The sequence below is a fragment of the Poecilia formosa genome, unplaced genomic scaffold (genome assembly GCF_000485575.1).
Source record: "Poecilia formosa unplaced genomic scaffold, Poecilia_formosa-5.1.2 Scaffold343, whole genome shotgun sequence".
Lineage (NCBI taxonomy): Eukaryota > Metazoa > Chordata > Actinopteri > Cyprinodontiformes > Poeciliidae > Poecilia > Poecilia formosa.
This window is the reverse complement of record NW_006800282.1, coordinates 349424-370596: the sequence shown is the minus strand read 5'-3', so window position 1 is coordinate 370596 and position 21173 is coordinate 349424. Positions and strand designations below refer to the sequence as shown.

General features: G+C 37.4%; 1 protein-coding gene across 1 annotated transcript; it reads left to right on the top strand.

Annotated features, from left to right (window-relative positions):
• Positions 1-847: 847 nt before the first annotated feature.
• On the top strand, positions 848-21079 carry slc38a9 (solute carrier family 38 member 9). Its single transcript, XM_007574051.2, has 14 exons — positions 848-988; positions 2250-2379; positions 2615-2733; positions 2821-2884; positions 3009-3102; positions 4570-4740; positions 5427-5486; positions 7910-8116; positions 9025-9132; positions 9587-9693; positions 10462-10575; positions 14826-14974; positions 15537-15626; positions 16497-21079. The coding sequence occupies exons 1-14, from the start codon at positions 891-893 to the stop codon at positions 16660-16662; spliced, it is 1677 nt and encodes a 558-aa protein (XP_007574113.1). The 5' UTR covers positions 848-890; the 3' UTR covers positions 16663-21079.
• Positions 21080-21173: the final 94 nt, after the last annotated feature.

Genomic DNA, 21173 nt, shown 5'->3' with positions numbered 1-21173 from the left:
TTCTTCTAACTTTATCTGAATCATTTACTCTGTCTAGTTTACATGTGTTGCATATATCATAGTTAGGATAACAATGAAATATTGCATTGGTGGAGGTGGACAAAGCTAATTTTAAATATGAAGTTACAGTTTTTTCATCCAGTTTTAGAGTTTGCATAAGCTCCTCCTTTAAGCTCTTTAGAGCCACATGAGTGGAAGATGTGTGTCAGTGAAACAAACTGAGTACTGAGCAGGGAATATTATTTAAATGACCTAATTTTGCCTTTCTGTTGTTCCATTATAAAAAAAATACAGATGCTGAGGTAGCGCAGCACCCAGTGAACTTCTAAAGACACTGTTGGATAAACTCTAGATGCGGCTTTGAGTCCATTAGTTTGTAGAACCTGATGATAGAAGCTGCTGTTGTAATGGACAAAGTTTCTGTGATGTTTAGCTTGGTAACAACAACACTGCTGTTGAGTGGATTGGTTGGGAACATCTCTGGTTTAAACCTGTCTAAGTCACATTAGATAAGTTTAAACCAGCCAGCAGGCTCTCTCTTCCCAGCATAAACTCAGAAATCAACTGGAATAGAAATATCCTTTGTTGCCCCACAGAGGGGAATTTCAGGTGTAAGAGCAGCATCAGATCTGTAGTTTCACATAAACTTGTGTCCCACATCACTCCGAGAGAATTGAATGAACTTTACTATGATGGGAAAAAACTTCTGGGTAAATTGCAGTCAATAACTTCTGTGCAATATTCAGCAATAATTGTATTGTTATGCTTCATAATATAATTTCTTTGACATTCTGTTGTTGAAGTACTGGTTGTTCTTAACGTGAATCTTCCTCTGTCCTTCCAGACAGGTGATGAGTTGAAGGCTGAAGCCTGGCTGATTGTTAGGGACCATGGAGGATGACTGCAGGCCTCTGCTGGGCCCAGATCCCACTGGGGAGAGCCCCTCCCACAGAGGCTCAGCTGGGTCATTGGACATCAGAACTAAACGGTAGAGACCCCAGAACCTCTGTGTGCTGCAGAAGGTCTGAATACCAAAATTGGCTATTAGTGGTGAAATATCAAAGACTTCAAAGGTTTTTAAAATGGCTGAATGTACTGAAGCAAACAGTGGTCCATTCTGAGATGAGAGGATAGTTTTGCTTTCCAGATGGATTTGGTTTTTTAGAAACCAAATCTAAAAAAGAATGTTTCTCTGCAAAGTTTAGAATGGACAACAAATTTCTTTGAGTTACGGTATATAATTCATTTTAATATTCAAGTCCAGTTATTTATAATTAAACTAATTGAAACATTGGGGACCATAAACTGTTCAGCTGTGTCTTTCCACCAGGAGGAGGAGTGTAAGGCTCCTGGCCCGACCCATAGCCAGATATCTTGTGTGGTCATCCGGTAGACATACCTAAAATAAGGATTTAGTCACAACTGTTCATAAGCTCAGTTACTTTTCTATTTTAACAAATGTTTTCTGTCTTCTGTAAAATTAAATAAAATAAAGTTTTAAATGTCAACCTCTGGAAATTCAGAGACATTTAGGATTTTCAGTATAAAAGCCACCTAGTTCAGTTTTGGAATGCTTTTAGTGCATGTGTTTTTTTCCTTGAGGGTATTGCATGATAATAAACAAACATGGTGCTTTTCTAGGAAGCTAACTCTATGATGGACTTGTGAGATTGGCACCACCTTGGCATAATTCCCCTCTCTGTTAGCAGTTTGTGTCAGTTTAAATCCAGTTAGGTATTTCACAGGGACCAACAAGTTTCTAGCACATTAAAGATTACAAACACACCCTTTCACAGCTCACAAACAGTTTTTGTTTTTACTCAGGGAATTTCTGCAGAACAGTAGTACAGCATAGTATGGTATGACTGTTATCAGTTGGACACTGTTCACTGTTCTGACTGCAAGAAGCTGATCTGTTAGGCAGCCCAGGTTGCCTTACTAGTGTCCTTGCTGGGCCTTCTCTCTCTTCTTTTCCTCTTGACGCATAGACTCTGTGTGGTTCTGGTCAGACCAGTTCACCTGCACATCCAGCACTGGGATCCATGGTGATTAAAGCAGGTACTGGTACTTGTAGCAACAGGCACCAAGTCCTGCTGGAAAATGCAGTCAGCATGAGGTGCTGTAAGATGTTCTAGCATATTCTTTGCTGACTTTGGACTTGATAAACATTCTGAACTAGCACCAAGTTGTTTTGGGGAATTTAAATTAAAAGTAAAGGTGGCAATGCTGTGATTTGTGTGGTGTTGCAGGCCTTTCTATGTGGAGCCCAGGAACATTGTAAGTGATGACCCTCAGGAGAGGATCTCTGCTGAGGCTGCCATCCTGAACAGTAGAGTCCATTACTACAGCAGACTGACAGGGTCCTCTGACACAATGCTGGTAGGTTAAGTCACTTTGTCGCTATAGCAAAGAATGATTTTAAATGACATTTAATTTCCTGGCTTACTGTATGCCAATAAAATTGGAGAAGAAATGATAATAAAATGGCTGTTTTATGTTTTTCATATTGTCATCATTGCTCCAGCTGTGAATTAAAGCCATGTGAATGTTTGTCTTTATTTCTCTGAAGATGTCATTGATTTGAAAACGTTGATGTTTTCATTTGCTCCTCCAGAGTCCTCCAAACCATGTGATCCCCACAGCAGAGGAGATGTATGTCTACAGCCCTCTCGGGACGGCTTTCAAAGTTCCAGACAGTGAGCAGGCTGCTAAGAACCCCAGCATTGTCACCATGTAAGATCTCACTGCTTCAGTCAGCGTCACTGAACGTGGAGCCCTCGTCTTCAGGACTTTGATTCCCTTGCGTGTGTTTCCGTGCAGCTTTGCCATATGGAACACCATGATGGGGACGTCCATACTCAGCATACCATGGGGTATTAAGCAGGTCGCCTACCTTTTACTGTTTTCCTCAGTTTGTGGCTTTATGCTAACATTAAGTCAGCTGTTGCTGGACATAGATTTTTTCCTGAAAATTGAATAGACTTTTTTTATTCACTTAATTTCTTCAGGCTGGTTTCACTCTGGGAATCATCATCCTCATCTTCACTGGCCTGCTAATGCTGTACTGCTGTTACATTGTCATCAAATCACCAAAGGCAATTAGTAAGTCCAGCAGTATCTCTTCTGCTTTAGTCCTCTCCTTGTTTTGCTTTAATGAAGTAAGGGATGATATTGTATTGTACAGGATAGATGTTCTTTTTTTTTTTTTTTTTTAATCTGAACAAACTTGGTCTGTACTATCCTTCATTAGGAAAACAACGTTACCATTTAGGACTTTATCACTTTGCTGTTATTCATCATTAAGCGGTGGCTTAATGAACTGTGAGGAGGTGACTATAAGAGCTTAAAGAAATTCCTTAGTGTTGTTTTGAAGCATGATTGAAGTCCAGTCTTGACATTTTGTGAGAACTATGAATGGTGAGTAAAATTGGGAGGCCCGTTATCTGTTGATGCGTTCATTTTATATCGTGGTGTAGTAGTTTCACAGGTTCTGGTTCTGGTTCTACTAGTTTCCACATATGATGTGACAAGACCCTAGGGCATTATGCTCCCACTGATATGAAGGGCTACACAATAAATTATCATGGAAATATCAGTGTGTGCAACATTCATATCAAAATGACTGCTTGTAGTTGGCTAATGTATTCCAGGTTCTGTTGACTTGTGTTTTTCATGCTAGCATAATATTTAGCCTGTTGGACAGATATTATGTCCAACTGGCACATCAAATCTGTGCCAGTTGGACATATCCCACTGACACTCTACCCTGGACAGAGTGTCAGGGCAGCAGATGTTCACATCAGACACTAATGATCTTCTCCAAAATGCTAAAGGTCACAGAGTGATGGAAGGACAGATGATGGATAGAGGGAAAAAAAGAAGTCAGCTACACAATTTCCTCACGTCATGCAGCTCTACTGATATTAATAAATTAATGTTGTGGAAACTTAAATGTAGAATCTGTTTCTTTAATGGTCTGAAGAGTGCAGTCAATGGTGAGAACAAACAAAAGCGTGAAGAGTGATCTGGTCCAAGTCATTCTTTCTCTTCACATTCTCACAAAACTTTTTCTGACAGAGTATTTCTCAGGTTGATGATTTTATGTACTACTTAATTATAACAAAATGGTGCAGGAATCTAGAGGGAGCCATATCTCTGTAGATTTACTAGGTAAATAGCCTTCTGGTGTAGTTTTCACCAAACATTTTTTTATATCACCGTCCTTCCATTTCTAATGTTTCTCATGAGCTTTACTGAAGATGAGTGCAGGTCTTTCCAGGAAACTATTCATCCACTGTGGACATAGTGCTGCCACCTGTTTGTGACTATGTCCTACTTTGAGATTTTCCCAACCTTCTATTCTGTACTGTTCAGACATGCTGGTAGACACCAAATAGACACCAAGTTTTCAGATTCATTTTAAAATTCCTTATGTGTAAACTCAACACATTGTATCTTTGTGTTTTTAATATCCAGCAATGAGGTATTGTGTCTTAACTAACAAGGGAATATTCCTCTGGAAAAGAAATTTAACTGATATGCTCTAAAATACTGTGCTGTTCTGCTCAGGGGGTGTGGACACATCCAGCTGGGAATTCCCTGATGTTTGCAGGTTCTACTTTGGAAAGCTTGGCCAGTGGTCCAGCTTGGTCTTCTCCATGGTGTCTCTTGTTGGAGCCATGGTGGTATACTGGGTCCTAATGTCCAACTTCCTCTACAACACTGGGCAGTTCATCTACAGTAAGCTTAAACATGACCGTAATGTTCCATGTTTACCCTGTTGTCTTAAATCTTGTCTGGTATGTGCTGTTGTGTGGAAGTTTTCAAATGATCTACCAAAGTGCAACATTGCTGCTCATAAACATGTAATTCCAAAGTCTGATAGCAGTTTTTCTTTACGGGTTTGTTCGTGAAGTCATGTGGGCCATGTCCACTTCAGATTGCTAGTTTCCATTTTTGCCTCAACGCTTGCTTCAGCAAATCTAAAATGCTGACTCAGCCCTGATTGTTCAGCTCATACATCCTCTTGAAAGTGGCTCATTCATTTAAACTGGAACCAGAAACGTCTTTAAGGGCTGACTCTTTATTGTATTTGAAGCTGTAGGCAGGGAGTTGCTTTGATCATGCAGCTATCAAGTCACATTAAGGTCATGCGACCATTTTTAACAATGTATAAAAATTTTATCTTGGGCAATATCTGTACTCAGAAGTTTGAGCTGTTCACACATATCCTCATTAAAACATTTTAAAAGATTTATTCTTTGAGAATGTCTAGGTGTTTGACTGAACACCTAGACCCTGGCCCTGTATAAACATGGATTTAGTTAACTATCCAGCAGTGGTTTGAAATAAAAAATAATTTTACATTGTGAAAGTGAATTCATAAATGAGTGTTTTAAATTCTTCTTATTTTTTCATGTCTACAGACCACGCTCACAACGTCAGCACATCCGATTCAGAGTATGGAACCAATGGTTCTGACAGAGGTGAGGAACCTGCATCAGGAAACCTTTACTTGTAACATTTCTGAGTAGTTTTAAAGACTGTTCTACACCAACAACCATATGCTTTCAATTAGTTTTAAAAAGAGTTGATTACCATTCTTGAATGCAGACAAGAAGAGAAATCAATTTTCATTTATGCTTTCTCTATTTCTCTTTCTTATGATCAGATATTATTTTGGTGCATTACATGAGATTTCTAAACCCGGCAAAAGTGATAAATCTGAGAATGTTTTTTTTATTTTTTTATTTTTTATTTCCTTTGGGTCTTAAAAACATTTTTTTTTTTTACAACCAGGCTCCAAGATTTGATGTACTGTTTTAGACCCTAAAGTTCTATTTATTAACAGGTTTAGCTTGTCACAAAAGGTTATTCCTGACTATCTACTCAAAATGCATGATAAGGTAATTGTGCTCAGTGAAATATGAAATATTTTGCAGATTTTAGCATCTTAAGAGCAAAATATTTATAATTAATTCGCACATCTGGAATAATTTTATTTGATGTATAATGAACCTGTTGGTGTCACCTTAAAGGTGGCATCCACCATATGGTGATGTCACATGGTACTCTATTCATTAATTAATTAATTAATTAATTAATTAATTAATTAATTAATTCATTCATTCAATTCATTCATCCATCAATGGCTGAAAGAAGCACATGGACCTAGGCAAAATTCCTGATCACTTCCACAGAGTTACATTCACCAATCCCACTTCAGAGTTTGCTGTGGTTAAATCAGTGCTATTTGAAGCAGGCTCTGGCTCAGGGATGTGATGGTTAGGCTTACACACTCAGGCCAACAGCATGGAATGAACAGAGTAGCAGTGGTGTTGGTGCTAAAAGTTTTCTGCAGCACACCCTACCCTCCTCTGTATGTGTTCTCTGATGATGTGTGAACGAGGCTGCTAATTCAGATCTTTTGCCTAAAAGGAATTCTGTGTGTTTTGGAGCAAAGAGGATCCTTCACAGCCATCCAGGTTAAAGGCCAGGCTCTGTGATGATGATAGGTTTTTATTTCACCTGTCAAACCTTTTTACACATTCTCATTCTTTCCCCTTCTTCACAAACTGCTTTCCTGTCTGACCACTCTCGGATAAAAAAATCTTAAAAACAAACAAAAATCTTAAAAACAAACAAAAGAACATCAATAATGATGTAAACAATGACATGCAAAGTAATTATGCTCAAATTTGCATAAATGTTAGTTTATACATTACACAAATCCAAAAATCTAAAGTGTCCAATCTTTAAAGTCTATTTCTTTAAATGCAGACTCAACCTAGTCAATAGTAGCAGTAGTTCATAAGATTACTCAAGTAAAAGTAAAAAGTACAGTGCAGTAAAACTACTTTAAGTACTCTCCCCCCCCAAAAAAAAAAAACATTACTCAAGTAACTGAACCAGAACTTGAACAATCAAATAAAATTTAATTGAGTGATTTGATTTGGTTGACTGATTGAGAACTACCCACCTCTGAACATAGATAACAAATTTATTAGCTTGTTTTTGTTAATGAGCTTAGTGTGATGTACTGGCATGTATTATCTAGTCATCGTTTTACTAACATCATCAACATCCAACAACATTCCTCAACTCATTCAACTTGTTTAGAAAAAACTGTACAAAGCTTTTTGCCTGTTGCTGGTTTGCTTCAAGATTCTAACACACACGATGTGCAAGTTGGCACAGCAGCATGTCTCCATCTGTAAAACCAGTGCAGGCGTCTTGACGCTCATGTTATGTACAACGATGACTTGGGAAACTACTTTACGACATATTAACAGATTAAACATTTGTAACAGCTGAAAAATGTGTGGGGGATAGAGGACACAGCTACAGTGTGGGAGTCCATATTTTATCAAATCAAGATGAAAATAATAGAAACTTTGCCTCTATGACGTAACCCCTCCATCCCACCCCCCAAAAAACAAACAAAAAAAAACAAAACAAACAATCACACTCACATAAAATAAACTGCTTCCATCCCAAGGCAGGTGTGGCTGACTCTGTGGGCGGACAATGCCCGCCCATGCTGCCAGGGCTGTGGGTGGAGCATGTAGAGAGTAAGACTGCATCTCTTGTCTGAGTTGTTGTTTAGGTACCAGCTTAGAGAGAGAATATTTATGAATATGTACCCCCAAATAAAACTATGGCCACCACTGGTATAACAGCCCAGTTCCACCACTGACCCTACCCCACACTTCAGGAATGAAATAGATATTGTGGTTAACTGAAATGAGGGTGACTCGACCAAATGTAAAATATGTGAGGTTTGTGCAGTGAGGTGAAAAGTAAAACCCAAATTAAAGTGTAGGTATCTGAATCTTTCTAATTGTGTATTGTTAATAGTGTAATTGTTTTAATTATGCTTGTGGTGATGTCTTGTTGATGTGTTCGCCAGTTATCTGCCCATACCCTAAAACTCACCCTGGAAGAAATGACTCCATGACCAGTCTGTGTGGCAGCTCCTCTGCGAATGACTCGTCTGGGAGCAGCTTTGATCACTACTGGAGTAAAACCAGCACCATCCCTCTCTACCTCATCATCCTGCTGCTGCCACTGCTCTGCTTTCGCTCTGCCTCTTTCTTTGCCAGGTTCACTTTCTTTGGTAAGTGGAGCCCAAGCTCCTGGGATGCTTTCAGGAAGTTTTGGCATTTATCCAAAAATTTGGGACTCAGTGAGCGAATAGTTTGTTCTTCAGCTACCTAGCATAGATTTTTATTAGAAAGATTAGAACTCAGCATTTTACCATATGTCGAGTGTTCAGCACATTCTTTGGTCCTTAATTGTAACACCACTGCAGTCTGGAGTAAAACCAGACAAGTCAGTGACCAGACCTGTCACTGACGTATATGCTATAGTGTTGAAAAGGCCACCCTCTTCCTCCTATGATAATAAATGAAACACAGTCTGCTTAAAGTCAGGACTTAAAGTCCAGAACATAATATTGTGTTGTAGCATCAGTCTGAGGCCTCTGTTGGCCTGTATATGACAGTATGGCTGTTGCGCAATTAGCTGGTTATGTGGTGACAGCTTGCTGTTTTAGGCAGACATCAGCACAGAGCCTCAGTAACTTGTCAGTCTGGATGAATGAGTCAGAAGAAGGAACTGCATACCACTGGAACATCCACTCCTGGGAAGGTTGGCAGCCTTCCTAAATGTTTCCAGCTGTTTCTGTTAAATAACAAACTTCCAATTGTTTAGAAATGATCTTATTGCAACTTGCTGATTGAGGCGAAGCATCAAACAGCTACTTTTACATATGTGGTCACAGCTGCTGATGTTGATTTCATTAGGTACTTTAATGTGCATCATCTGACCCATTGATGGACTCCATGGCTGTCCATCAACGATGTATTGATGTATCAAAAGCTACTAGCTTACTGTCAGTTTATTCTTCACTTATGTAGCATTTCTATAATTACATAGTAATTAGTAGTTGTAGTCAGTGTAATTAATGGTTTATACAATCTACTTGTTTGTCAGTTTTTCCAAGGAATTTTCTGTTTCTTCTAGGCACTATATCAGTCATCTATCTGATTGTGCTGGTCACAATCAAAGCTTCCCACCTTGGCTTCCACCTAGAGTTCCACTGGTTTGGTCCATCCCAGTTCTACGTTCCAGGTAGATCTGCCATTCCTCAGTCCTGTTCTGCCACAGCTGTGACAAATGCTCACGCTTTTATCAACATTGTGCTAAAAATGTCCCATGTACCTGCTAACCATGTTGAATGAATTACTTTTTTTTTATCTTTTAGATGAACATGGGTGGGGGAGATTAGAGGATGTTTTTTATTTTTTTATTTTTTTAAATACTACTTCTTTTTTAAATAAAAAAAAATCTAAAAAGTTTATCTGGCTGTTATATTACTTTGATCTTTTGTTCTTTTTAACCTAAAACTAAAAACAAGTCTTTAAAATGTTTTAGATGTAGTGTTTACCAAAACTGGATAGACCACTAAATATATGAACATACCAGCACAGTGATCTTTGTTTTGGTGAAATCTGTCTTGTATATGAAGATCTTGGTTGTGATGCTTATGTTTCGTCTAAGACTTGTGATTTTCCTCTTCCTTCAGAGTTCAGGTTGTTTTTTCCTCAGCTGACTGGTGTCCTCACCCTGGCCTTCTTCATTCACAACTGCATCATCACATTGATGAAGAGCAACAAAAACCAAGAAAATAATGTGAGTCTGTGCTCAGTTACTGTTGCTGACAAAATTAGCGGGACAAGCTTTTCTGTGGTTCTGGCTGGACCAATAGACCAATCAAGAATTTGGAGGAAAATGACCTTGAAATTGATTAGACTTATTTTTCTGTCTTTATTTTCTTTATTTGCCTTACTATTTCAACAAATGCAGATGGAAGAAGTAGTGAAGAAATTGGTTTGTTAAATATTTTAGGTCCTTTCAGCCTGGGCCCACTGATTTTATTACAATTCATTTTATTAAATATCTAAAGTATAACAGAATGTTAGGTTAGGATACTACCACATCTGGTAATATTGCCTTTTCCACTGAGACGATTCCTGTAAAAATATGAATGACCGTCTGCTCCAGATGTTTAGTGGGTCCCATTTTAAGTAGACTATAATGCTGCTAGAACCTGTTGCTCAGGCAGTATTTCATTAATCCTAATACACTTCAGTAGAAAAGTGCAAAGGTTTGAATCTTTCTTCTGGAATTCAAATATATTGGCACAATAAGTGAATAACATTTTACATCTTTGCAATCTGTTTGAATCAACTCCATAAATTACATAAAGTGATCAAGTTGTGTAGAAACTGTCCACCAACATCTGTTCAAGGTGGAAAACAACAGTAGATCACCAACCAGGTCAACTACTTTTCATCAGCGTTTAGGATTTTTATTGTTAATTTAAACCTAGTTTTGATTCAAACTGAGTTCAGGCTCAAACATTCCACATGGATCCTTTACAGTTTTTCTTCCATGCAGGTAAGGGACCTGTCCTTGGCTTATCTTCTTGTTGGAGGGACATATATGTATGTGGGCGTGTTGATCTTTGCTGCCTTTCCCTCACCTCCTCTCTCCAAAGACTGCATTGAACCAGTAAGACGTAAACTTGTTTGATTTTTTTTTTTATAAATTTTTTATATCTCTTTGAATTATTTTTCTAAACTTTATACATTATGTACAGAAAGGTCACTTTTCTATATACTGTAGCATTAAAGCTAAATCAACACATCATAAACATAGTACTGTTTTATCTCGTCTTGCCAACATCCAGTTATGTTTTTAGTTATTCTCATGTGTTTCTGCATTAGTAATATTTCTTTAGATACCAATCAAGGTACTGTATGTAATATATGGAAAGCCATATACAAGTTCTGAATACAAGTTATCATGTATTCATTGTTATGCATTCAGAAGACATGAGGTTATAATGGTTCAGATGAAGTTCAATTCAGTTTATTTATATAGCACCAAATCACAACAGATGTGGTTTTAAGGCATTTTACAAAAACATAATTTCAAGTACAGTAAATTAAATTAATTATTCAAAGTGGATTAAAAGTTTCTAAGGAATCCCATCAGGTTGCATCAAATCATTGCCTGACAGCGTTCACTCCTCCTGGATGAGCATGTAGAGACAATCGTTTGCGTTGAATCACTGACTGTACAGCAAACCCTCATACTGAGCATGAGGAAAACTCCCTTTAATGGGAAGAAACCTCCAGCAGAACCAGAACCAGACTCAGTACAAGTGGCCATCTGCCAAGACTGACTTGGGGTTTGAGAAGACAGAACAGAATGAACAAGAAGAAACTGATGAACTGATGTAGGATTATTTTGATGTTCATGAAAGTAAAAAGTTCAAAGCAGAGCAGCTGATGGCAGCATTATGTCAGCCGATGCCCTCCTCCAGGAAGGAATCACAGCCAATCAGTACGCCAGACCAAGTGTAGCTTCAATGGAGAGAAAATAACAGAGAAAACAAATTTAACAGATGAAAAAACTGCAAATAATGCAAATTGGAGAGTAAAAGAAGAAAGTGAGAAAGTGAACAGTTCATCCTCTAGTAGCCTAAGTCTATAACATCATAAGCACAAATACATCAGGATAACCCAAGCTGGCCCAACTATAAGCTTTATCAAAAAGCAAAGTTTCAAGCCTCGTCTTAAAAGTAGATGAGTTCTGGGATGGGTAAAAATGGAGGAAATATATGTTAATGATTCCTAGTTGTCTTAGTCTGAAATATTTTAATGGTCTAAAACATTTTCCCTATTGACTCTTTGTTTGGTCCTAAAAAATATGTACTTGTACACAAATTCTATCTATAAAGTCATCAGAATATTTCCATCTCCCATTGGATCTCTTCAGGAACAAAAATATTATGAAGCTGTGGAAATATTTTCCACCATTTGGCATATTTCAGGGGTGGGCAACTCCAGGCCTTGAGGGCCGGTCTCCTGCAACTTTTAGATGTGTCTCTACTTCAACACACCTGAGTCAAATAATGAAGTCATTAGCAGGACTCTGGAGAACTTGACTGCACTGAGGAGGAGATTCAGCTGTTGGATCCAGGTGTGTTGGGCCAAGGAGACATCGAAGAGTTGCAGGACACCTGACCTCAAGGACCAGGATTGCCCACCCCTGGCATATATGTTTTTAGTAAAGTTATCTCAGTACACCATTTCAAGTGTTTGTAACTTCTGAATGTTATTGTAAAACTCCTGTCCTTATTTAAGAACTTTCTTCCTCATTTAGAACCAATTTTTTTTGATAAACTGTTTCATTAAAGTGTAAAAAATACATCCTTTAACTCAGTGTTTCTCAACCTTTTTCGGGCCAGCGCCCCCCTAGCTTTTATCCACGTCCCTCACCGCCCCCCATCAAAGAATTTCTAGGCCACTTTGCACTGACTATTATTTTATCATTAATATTACTATCACTATTGTAGATGTTTTGATTTTTATGCTTATTTTTGTATTTATCATCAAAAATAATTTCTCAGAGAACAAAAAAGCCATGGGAATAGAAATTATTTTCACAGGTATCTACGAAAAATGCAATAAACATTATTCAACTTAAAATCGGTAGGCCTAACAGCAGCCAATCAGAGTGGAAAAAATATTCTTATTTTGTGCCATTTTCTAGTTGTTAAATATTCCACAAAATGATCAGATAAAAGATGTTCAACATGCCAGTTTAAACTTTGATCTGTTTGCAAAACGACTGAGCTCTGCAACATTAAAACATGGATAGAACTGTAACTACATTAATCATAGCTCTTCTTCTCTTCAGTGTTTGTCAGTTTCTGGTGGTGCAGCTCTGTGCTGCCTTCAGGAGAATGGGACATCAGAGTATCATCCATAAAATTTCACCCACATGGCATTTATTGTGTAAACCAGAGCTTTCAGTGGAAAAACAAAAGTTCCAGATCCTTTAATGCCATAGAAATATGAGACAGAAACATGGATTATATCCTTATATAGACCTCTCTATTGATTTATAGATTAATAGTTTTACTGGACAGAAATTACAAAAAACAAATCTGGTTCTTAATCAAATCCTAATGAGTCAAACTGAAAGTGTCATGGAGTCGTCAGCCTCATGACATTAACACTGACATGAAAAATAATATTGAAGAAATAAATATATCAATTCTAATTATAACATAAATAAGTGATAAGTTCTTTAATGTTATGATCAGTAGGATATATTTATTCTCAGTATAGATGTGGTCTCAACAAACTCATGGCACTTCAACAATATTATTTTACCTTTTATCTGGAAATAGTGTCTGTTTATTCTTGTATTAATTATTGATCGAAAGGTCTTGCCATACCAGTTTATTCCTCTGTATTTACTTTAGTTTTTTAGTTTATTCTTGCATTTTGTTATTCATTCATTTCCATTTAGTTTCCTTTGATTAGTAATTATCCTCTCTTGGTTTATTGCTATGTCCACTTTAGTTTCTTTCCTGTTGCTAGATTTATTTTATCATGTATTGACACTCGCCATCAGTAATCTTCACTCATCACCTGCTGCGCCTCCTAATCGTCATGTGTTTCACATTATGTGTTGATTTTTCACTGTTCAGCGTCGGATTCTCTGTTTTTATGCCATAATTCACATCTAGTTCGTCTCTCCGTTTTATGTCCCGCTTCTCCTGTTTCAGAGTTTTGCGCGATGTGCGCAAAACGTATCGAAGCGTATCGATGGGGAAAAGGCAGACTGACATAAACCTTTTAAAACAACGGAAACAATTTCTGCATTCTGATTATTGAAATTTAAAAGTTCCGTGTTGTTCTAACACCCCCGTTTCATACCGAACCACTTACAGCACCGTTGTTAATGCTATAAAATGAACGCCCTCTATCGTTGTATCACCCATGGAGGGATTTCTTTATTTCTTTATTTAAATGGGTCCATTTTTCAGAGGGATACACAGTGAGGGTATTGTGATTTTAGCTACCAGTAGGAGGAGAATGGAGCTGCGCCAAGAAGCTAACAAACACTGAATAGAAGAAGAGCTGCCATGTATATTGTTGCAGCCAAGCATGGTTTAATGTTACACAATACAGTTTTACCAAGTTGCTCAAAGTCTAAACTGGCATTGTTGTGCATTTAAGGTGTAAAGTTTACCTTCGACCAAACGCCCCCCAAAGGCATCCCAGCGCCCCCCTTTTGTAAAAATGTCCGCCAGCACCCACTGCCGTACTCTGAACGCCCCCTGGGGGGCGGTACCGCCCACGTTGAGAACCGCTACTTTAACTAATTTCTTATAAATGAGGTATACAAGATATTTCAAATGAGGTACAATGAAAATGAAATAAATATGAAATGAATAAGACATTGATTACCTGGACACTATGAGAACGAAGACCCAACCTTTAAATAAAAGTAGGAATAGGTTAATCTTTTGATTGATATTAATTTGGATTTCTATTTTATTTTGAGAGATGCCATTTTCATTTCCTGTCCAAAACAAGGTTATTGTTGAATGTAAATTTTAAGTCTAAATCTAAAAGGATTATAAATCATCTAAGCCAGTCTTCCTCAAATTGTGGTCTTCAACTACTGGTGGTCAGTGGGCGCCTCCTAGTCGTTAGCAAGGTACTGCATATATATGACTGTTAATTTTCTGCCTACAGTTAGCTTTTTTGCAGTTTATGTCATTAGGAGTTTTCAATTGGACATGGAGGTGAGAATGATTTATCTCAGCTATATAAATGAAGCCTAGTGATTAGAAAGTAATATGTTTTTGAGCAATAATGAAGGTTGGTATTGTACTAGTTTTTAATTGTTTAATACTCTCTGCTTGTAGTTGCAACTGTGCTCTTCCTTTTTTTCAGAACTTTTTAGATAACTTCCCCAGCAGTGATGTGATGGTGTTTGTGGCTCGAGTGTTCCTGCTGTTCCAAATGATTACTGTCTATCCTCTGCTGGGTTATTTGGTGCGAGTCCAAATTATGGGTCAGCTGTTTGGAAATCATTATCCTGGGTAGGAGAATACAAATTTTATTTAAATTTCATATTTGGAGATTGTCTTTTTTTTTTTTTCTTTTTTTTTCATTTATAGCCATTAGAATTTAGGGTCAATATCAGTTTTGTTTACTTTCAAAGCAATATAATACATTTTATTAGATATGACTGATTAACTCAAATCTAATTAACTTTAAATTCTAGTTTTTTTGTTTACCAACCATGACTTGTTTTCAGATTGCATCTTTTGAGCTTTGTCAACATTAATTTCCTGTGTCAGAAATGTTCAATTTAAATAGCTGTTCAATCTGTTTGATGATATTCCCTTATTAATGCATTTCACTGAGTGCTTGGTACAGTGACTGATCTGGTAAATCTGAACCAGTACACTGGAGCATCAGATCAGTTTTTCCTTCTGTTACTGTAGGTGTTGAACTTGCCTGGTCAGGTTCATGACACAGCAGTTTACCCATTTCAAGTCTTACTGGATCACCCAGGCATCAGAACTTGATCTTTTCTTGGAAACTCTTGAACAACGTTCAGGCTAATTGAATGCTGTCTGTCCCATTGTCTCTACTCAGTTTCATTCACATTCTTGTGCTGAATATTCTCATTGTTGGAGCTGGAGTTCTAATGTCCATGTTTTATCCCAACATTGGATCTATAATACGGTATGTATAGGTTTATGTTATTAACTGTTTATGAAAGAAATATCCAGTAATGTTAGCTTGGAGATGCTTCTTCAATAAACTTGTTTAAAGCTATTAATTCTTCAACTACTGTTATGGAATGATTATCTTTATTGCAGAAATATTCTTCTAACAAGTAGCACACTGGTTTTACTCATCCTGGTACTTTGCTTCAGAGAGCCATCTAGTGTCCTAACAGAGGTTGAATTAATTCTAATTCTTAATTTAAATAAATGGCATTTTAAGAAGAACAGATGTACAGAGATTGGACCAGTAATTGTATCATTGTAGCAGAATGAATTTGATTGTCCAGTCCTATAGTATGTTTGGTTTAAAGCCAGCCTCTGCCAACTAGTATGTCAGTCCAAAACTTTACAGTTACAGAAAATCTCTAAAGCTATTTTATATAAACATGCATTAAAGATAATCCTTTTCAAGTTTCAGGTATTTTGGGAATGTTCAAGGTAACCTGAATCTTTAAAAGATTCAGGTTACCTGAATCTTTAAAAGTGAAGGGTCTACAGTAATTTGGAAAGCACTTATACACCTTCTGACAATATTAAATCTGTGCATGTTACAACCCCAAACATCAATATATTTCAGTGGGATATGTAATGATCCAACAGAAAGATTGTGAAGTGGAAGGAAACCCCTCAATCCCCCCACACACCATCTTCTAGTATAAAAATAGAAACCTGAACCTACTGAGTAGCAGTCTGTTCTCTCTCCAAAAAGGGAAAGACACCCAAAGTCTTGTTCTGTTTTCTTGAATTATTACAATATAGTCAATTTTCCTCTGTGGCCCATATGTGTTTTCTCATTCACTGATCATAAATCTATTTCTCTCTGCAGATTTTCTGGAGCAATATGTGGACTGGCCTTAGTGTTTCTACTTCCGGCTTTAGTCCACATGTTCTCTCAGAGGGAGCAGGGGAGACTGACCTGGCAGTCAGCCTTTTTCCACAGTTTCCTCATCGTTCTGGGTGTGGCCAACCTGATGGCTCAGTTTTTTATGTAGGAAACAACTAGGCAATAATTTAAAGATGAGAAGATCTAATGGAAGGTTTAGCCGCTACCACCTAACTTTGGTGTGCTTTAAATATCTGCACAACAAGCTCCAAACATATGCAAGCATTTACATACATATTTATTTCATTATATTCTTCATATTCAAATAAATTTAGAACCATCAGTTGTTTGAACTTACATTGAGTAAAAAAAGTTTTGAACACGTCAATATTTTCTCAGTTTAAATATTTCTAAAATGGCCATTGGCAGAGTTTAGGAATGACCCAAGTAATCCACACATATGAAGAAATCAAACAAATTAGTCCACAAAGTCTGTTATGAGTAAACAAATGAATTGAAACAGGGGACATGTGAAGAAAAGCATCTTCTACATCTCTCTTCTACAGATGTCTCTTTCACAGAGAGATGTAGAAGGCCAAGAAAGTAGCTCAAATCTGTGAATATCTAGGAAAGATTTCTGCTGCTGTGTACAAATCTATATCAGATGATTAACTGGTAGCCTTTAAAAAGTTGCATGAGTGGTAAATGCAAAGACACCTTCACAAAAAAATAAAAACATAAATAAAATCACTTATCTGTCCATTTTCCAATGCGCTTATCCTTCTGGCGTCTATCTCCAGCGGTCAACGGGCGAGAGGTGGGGTCATTTTGAACAGGTCACCAGTCCAGCACAGGTCAAACGATCATGCACACATTCATACCTCATGAGAATTTAGAGACCAGTCAACCTAAACATCATGATTTTGGACTGTGGGAGGAAGCCAGAGTACCTCGAGAGAGCCTACGCATGGACAGGGAGAACATGAAGAGTTCATGCCGGGAATCGAACCCAAGCCCTTCTTGCTGCAAGGCAGCAATGATACTAACTGCTCCACCACACAACGAAAAGCTTACTGTTCCTAAACAGTCAGTAGTTACAGCTGCATTCCCTCCCACCCCCCAAATATAAAGGCTCTAGTGGCCTTTATTTGACAGGAAAGTGGGTAATTGGAGAAGGGGGGATGACATGCAGCAAAGGTCGCCAGGCCGGCAATTGAACCTGTGACATCCGCTTTGAGGGCTAAGGCCTCCTGGTGCAGGGGTTGTCCTTAATCCCTGCACCATCTCAGCACCCCACAGGTGCATTTTTAAACTTCTTAAACTTCCTAGTGAGCGCTGTTGGATCTATTATCCGAATGTGGAACAAACATGACTTCACTATAAACCAGCCAGGCGGCCCTTGTAAGATTTCTGAAAGAGGAGTCAAAAGAATAACTAGAAGAATTGTCCAAGAGCCAAGAACCACTTGCAAAAAGTTGTGGAAATAGCAGGTGCAGTTTCTCCAGTTAAGCAATAAGTAATCTACACAACTGCCTCCCCATAGGTCCATATTCCCTTGAGTCTTTATCTTTATTATATCTCTGATTAGTTTGACATTTTCTAATGTGGGAGTCTCTTGTGCCTTCATGTCCATCTGTCTGTTTTTAATCTCTGTATAGCGCCGCTTTGTGTGGCACTTTGCTGTATGAAGATCGCTCTTGAAAAAGTTTGGTGATAGTCAGAATCAGCTGACGCATAACAAATCTCATTCCAATGTCACCATAAGCAAAGTCAAATAAACAAAGGTTGGCCTGCATTAAAATGAGGCTGGTAACATTAGTATTAAACATGTCAACATTTTTCTCAGCTTAAATGTTTCTAATGGGGACACCAAGTAAAACTTAACACCAGATCACCATCAGCAACAACCCACACCCAAGTAATCCACCAACACAATCAAAGCAAATCAATCCACCAGTGAATGTATGACTGAAAACATAGAATGAAACATGGAATAGAGCCTATTGTCTCAGACAAAATGTCTCCAAATCTTAAAGGTTTTCAGGGTTCTTTTAATTGCACATTCAGCTCATTCCATATATTTTCATTTAGGACAGGTGACTGAGCCATCTCAACAGTTTTACTTTCCATCTCAGAAATGATTTAAGCGTTTCCTTGGCTGTGTGTTTGGAACTTGCTTTAAATTAACATTTGTTTCATTCTCACATTATCAAAAATTTCCCAGTAAATCTATCCATCTTTCCTTGCTTTATATGAAGTGTCCCAGAACCAGGAAAAGAAAATGTATAAAGACATAAAATAATCATAAACTAAATGGTAAACTGTTTGATTTGAAAAAATACCAATATAGACAAAAACGTTACAATAACTGCAAAAATGTTAACTTGTGTAGAAACGACAAAGAACATATAGATACTTGTAATGTACTAGCAATAATTAAAAATAATTAACTTTAAGAGGTGACAAATGGGTATAAACCAAAACCACCAAACTGAATAGATGTCTTTAGCATGCTCTTCAAGATGTCCAAGCTCTCAGGTGGCCTCTGACCTTCAGGCTTGTCCCACAGTAGACGGTCATAACGATGCCTCACCTTGTGATTTAGTTCTCACTGTAGGTACCAGTGAGAACCATTTCAGAAGACAGAAGCAGTTCTCATAAATGGGGTGGGCTATAACATTACGGCCATTATTAAGTTTTAAATGCCACTAAGAACAACTTAAAATCAATTCTAAAATGCACACCAACTTTAAATACAAACTTTAAAGTTGCCATGATGTGAGCTCAGCTTCTGAATTGGCTGTAATAGAGCTATGATTTTTTTCAGCAAGGTTAATAAGCAGAGTATTACTAAAATTGATTGTACTGGCTGTAAAAGTGTGAATCAAAGTTTCTGTATTGGACTATTAGAAAAATAGTTACGGTCTTGCAATGTTCCTCAGAAGATAAAAATATGTTTCTAGTGACATTCTTGATATGGTTTCAGAAACCATAGTTTGAATCAAATATGTTTTTCAATTTTGTCCTAATTTAGATGAAGGAAATTCTCATAATTTAATATGTAAAAAAAAAACGGCTTCAAAGTGCCTGGATGTAGGCTCATCAGGACGCACTAATAAATGGAGCTGTGTGTCATCAGCATAACTATGAAAGTTAATGCCATGTCTCCTAATAATGTATGCCAACAGTTGGTGGGTGGCATATAAGGATTCAAAATATTGGGACTCAGTGCTGAGCCTTGGGGGACACCATAGTGTAAACTACAGTTTTACACAGATTGCTTGTGTAAAACTGTAAATGCAAAACTGGGATGCTGCTAGTTTAGCTGATTAAGGAAAAGCTTCTCCACATTTTGCTAAAAACACAGCAGATTAGATTAGAGACATTAAGGTTTGTTCTCTTCCCATGAGGCTTCACAACAGCAGTCTTAAAGACAGTTGTGAAGCCCGCTGCCCCGCTCCATATGAAAAGAATAGTTGATATTAAAAGCATAATTTTGAAAAATATATGGCTTATAGGGTCTAAAGGATATTTTTCTGTTTTAAGTAAGAAATAATTCTGCTTGCCAGTTCATCAACCATTCTCCAGTGTTTCCCCACCATTTAACAATGACTCGGAGGTAATATTTTTATGCTGCCATTGAAATAAATTATATCTTATATTGTTTATGTTTCCTCTGAAGTAGGTTGCAAAATCTCCACACTATGTAATTGTGGAGTTACTGGTGGATACTGGGGAGGGCTGGTTTGGTTAGTCTGTCAAAAACTGAGAACAGGATTCTTTGATTATTTTTAGTACCAGATATTAATTTTAAGAAATATGAATGGTTCACTTGCTTGACTGTTAATGATTTAATTCTGGAAATTGTGGTAATTTATTTGCTGATCTTTCCTTTCTGATTTTCCTCATGTCTTTCCCTGAAGATTTTATATTTTGTATTTCTTGATAAACTGTTGGATTTTTTCCAACCATAAAATGTAAAAATTCTATTTATGTAAAAGTATTTTATCAAGCAATGTATGATTGTTGTTAATGCTGACCAAAGTGAAACTTCAGCTTCATGAAGTACTGTGGTTTGCTGTCTTTGTAGAGCAGTTTTTCTCCATTCTTCAGTTTAACAGCCTGGTCTCACTTTTTGGGTTGCAGCTGATTTCTATGGCAGAGCTCTTAAAATGGCTGCTCAGCAGTGAAAACACAGCAGCACTCAGCAGTTAGACACTGCTCTCAGGCATTGGTTTTAATCAGACAATAACATTTGGAGCAGTCTGAACGAAGAGTAGAGTTGCTTTTCCTCCTCTGTGGGTTTAAGTCCAAGATGTTTGCTGTTGGGTTTAATTCAAGTTAAATATATTATGAACTTTATGTTTCTGAAAACTTTGTTCTTACAAAAGGTACAGTGTGTTGACATTTTTGAAAGAACTTCAGTAGTATTTAAAGCTGTAACCAAACGACTGACCGGTATTTGACATGTTAAGATGATGTCTGTACACAGCATTGTCCCAGTAGTGATAGACAAAGGGAATACTTGTGTGAAGATGTAGGATCTGTATGTTTGGTAACTTTAATTAAACTTCTTGTTGATTTTATCCTTTGCAGTTTCAATTTATTGGACTTTAGATTCTATTACCTTGCTTCCCAAGAACCAAATGGGAAAAAATAAGCTAGAATACAATATTCAGG

What these genes read in the sequence shown, in the direction of transcription:
- slc38a9 (XM_007574051.2), top strand. Translation starts at nt 891, where the DNA reads ATGGAGGATGACTGCAGGCCTCTGCTGGGCCCAGATCCCACTGGGGAG. An exon ending in CAAATCACCAAAGGCAATTA is followed by an intron (nt 3,103 to 4,569) that starts GTAAGTCCAGCA and finishes TGTTCTGCTCAG; the next exon opens with GGGGTGTGGACACATCCAGC. An exon ending in CCAAAGACTGCATTGAACCA is followed by an intron (nt 10,576 to 14,825) that starts GTAAGACGTAAA and finishes CCTTTTTTTCAG; the next exon opens with AACTTTTTAGATAACTTCCC.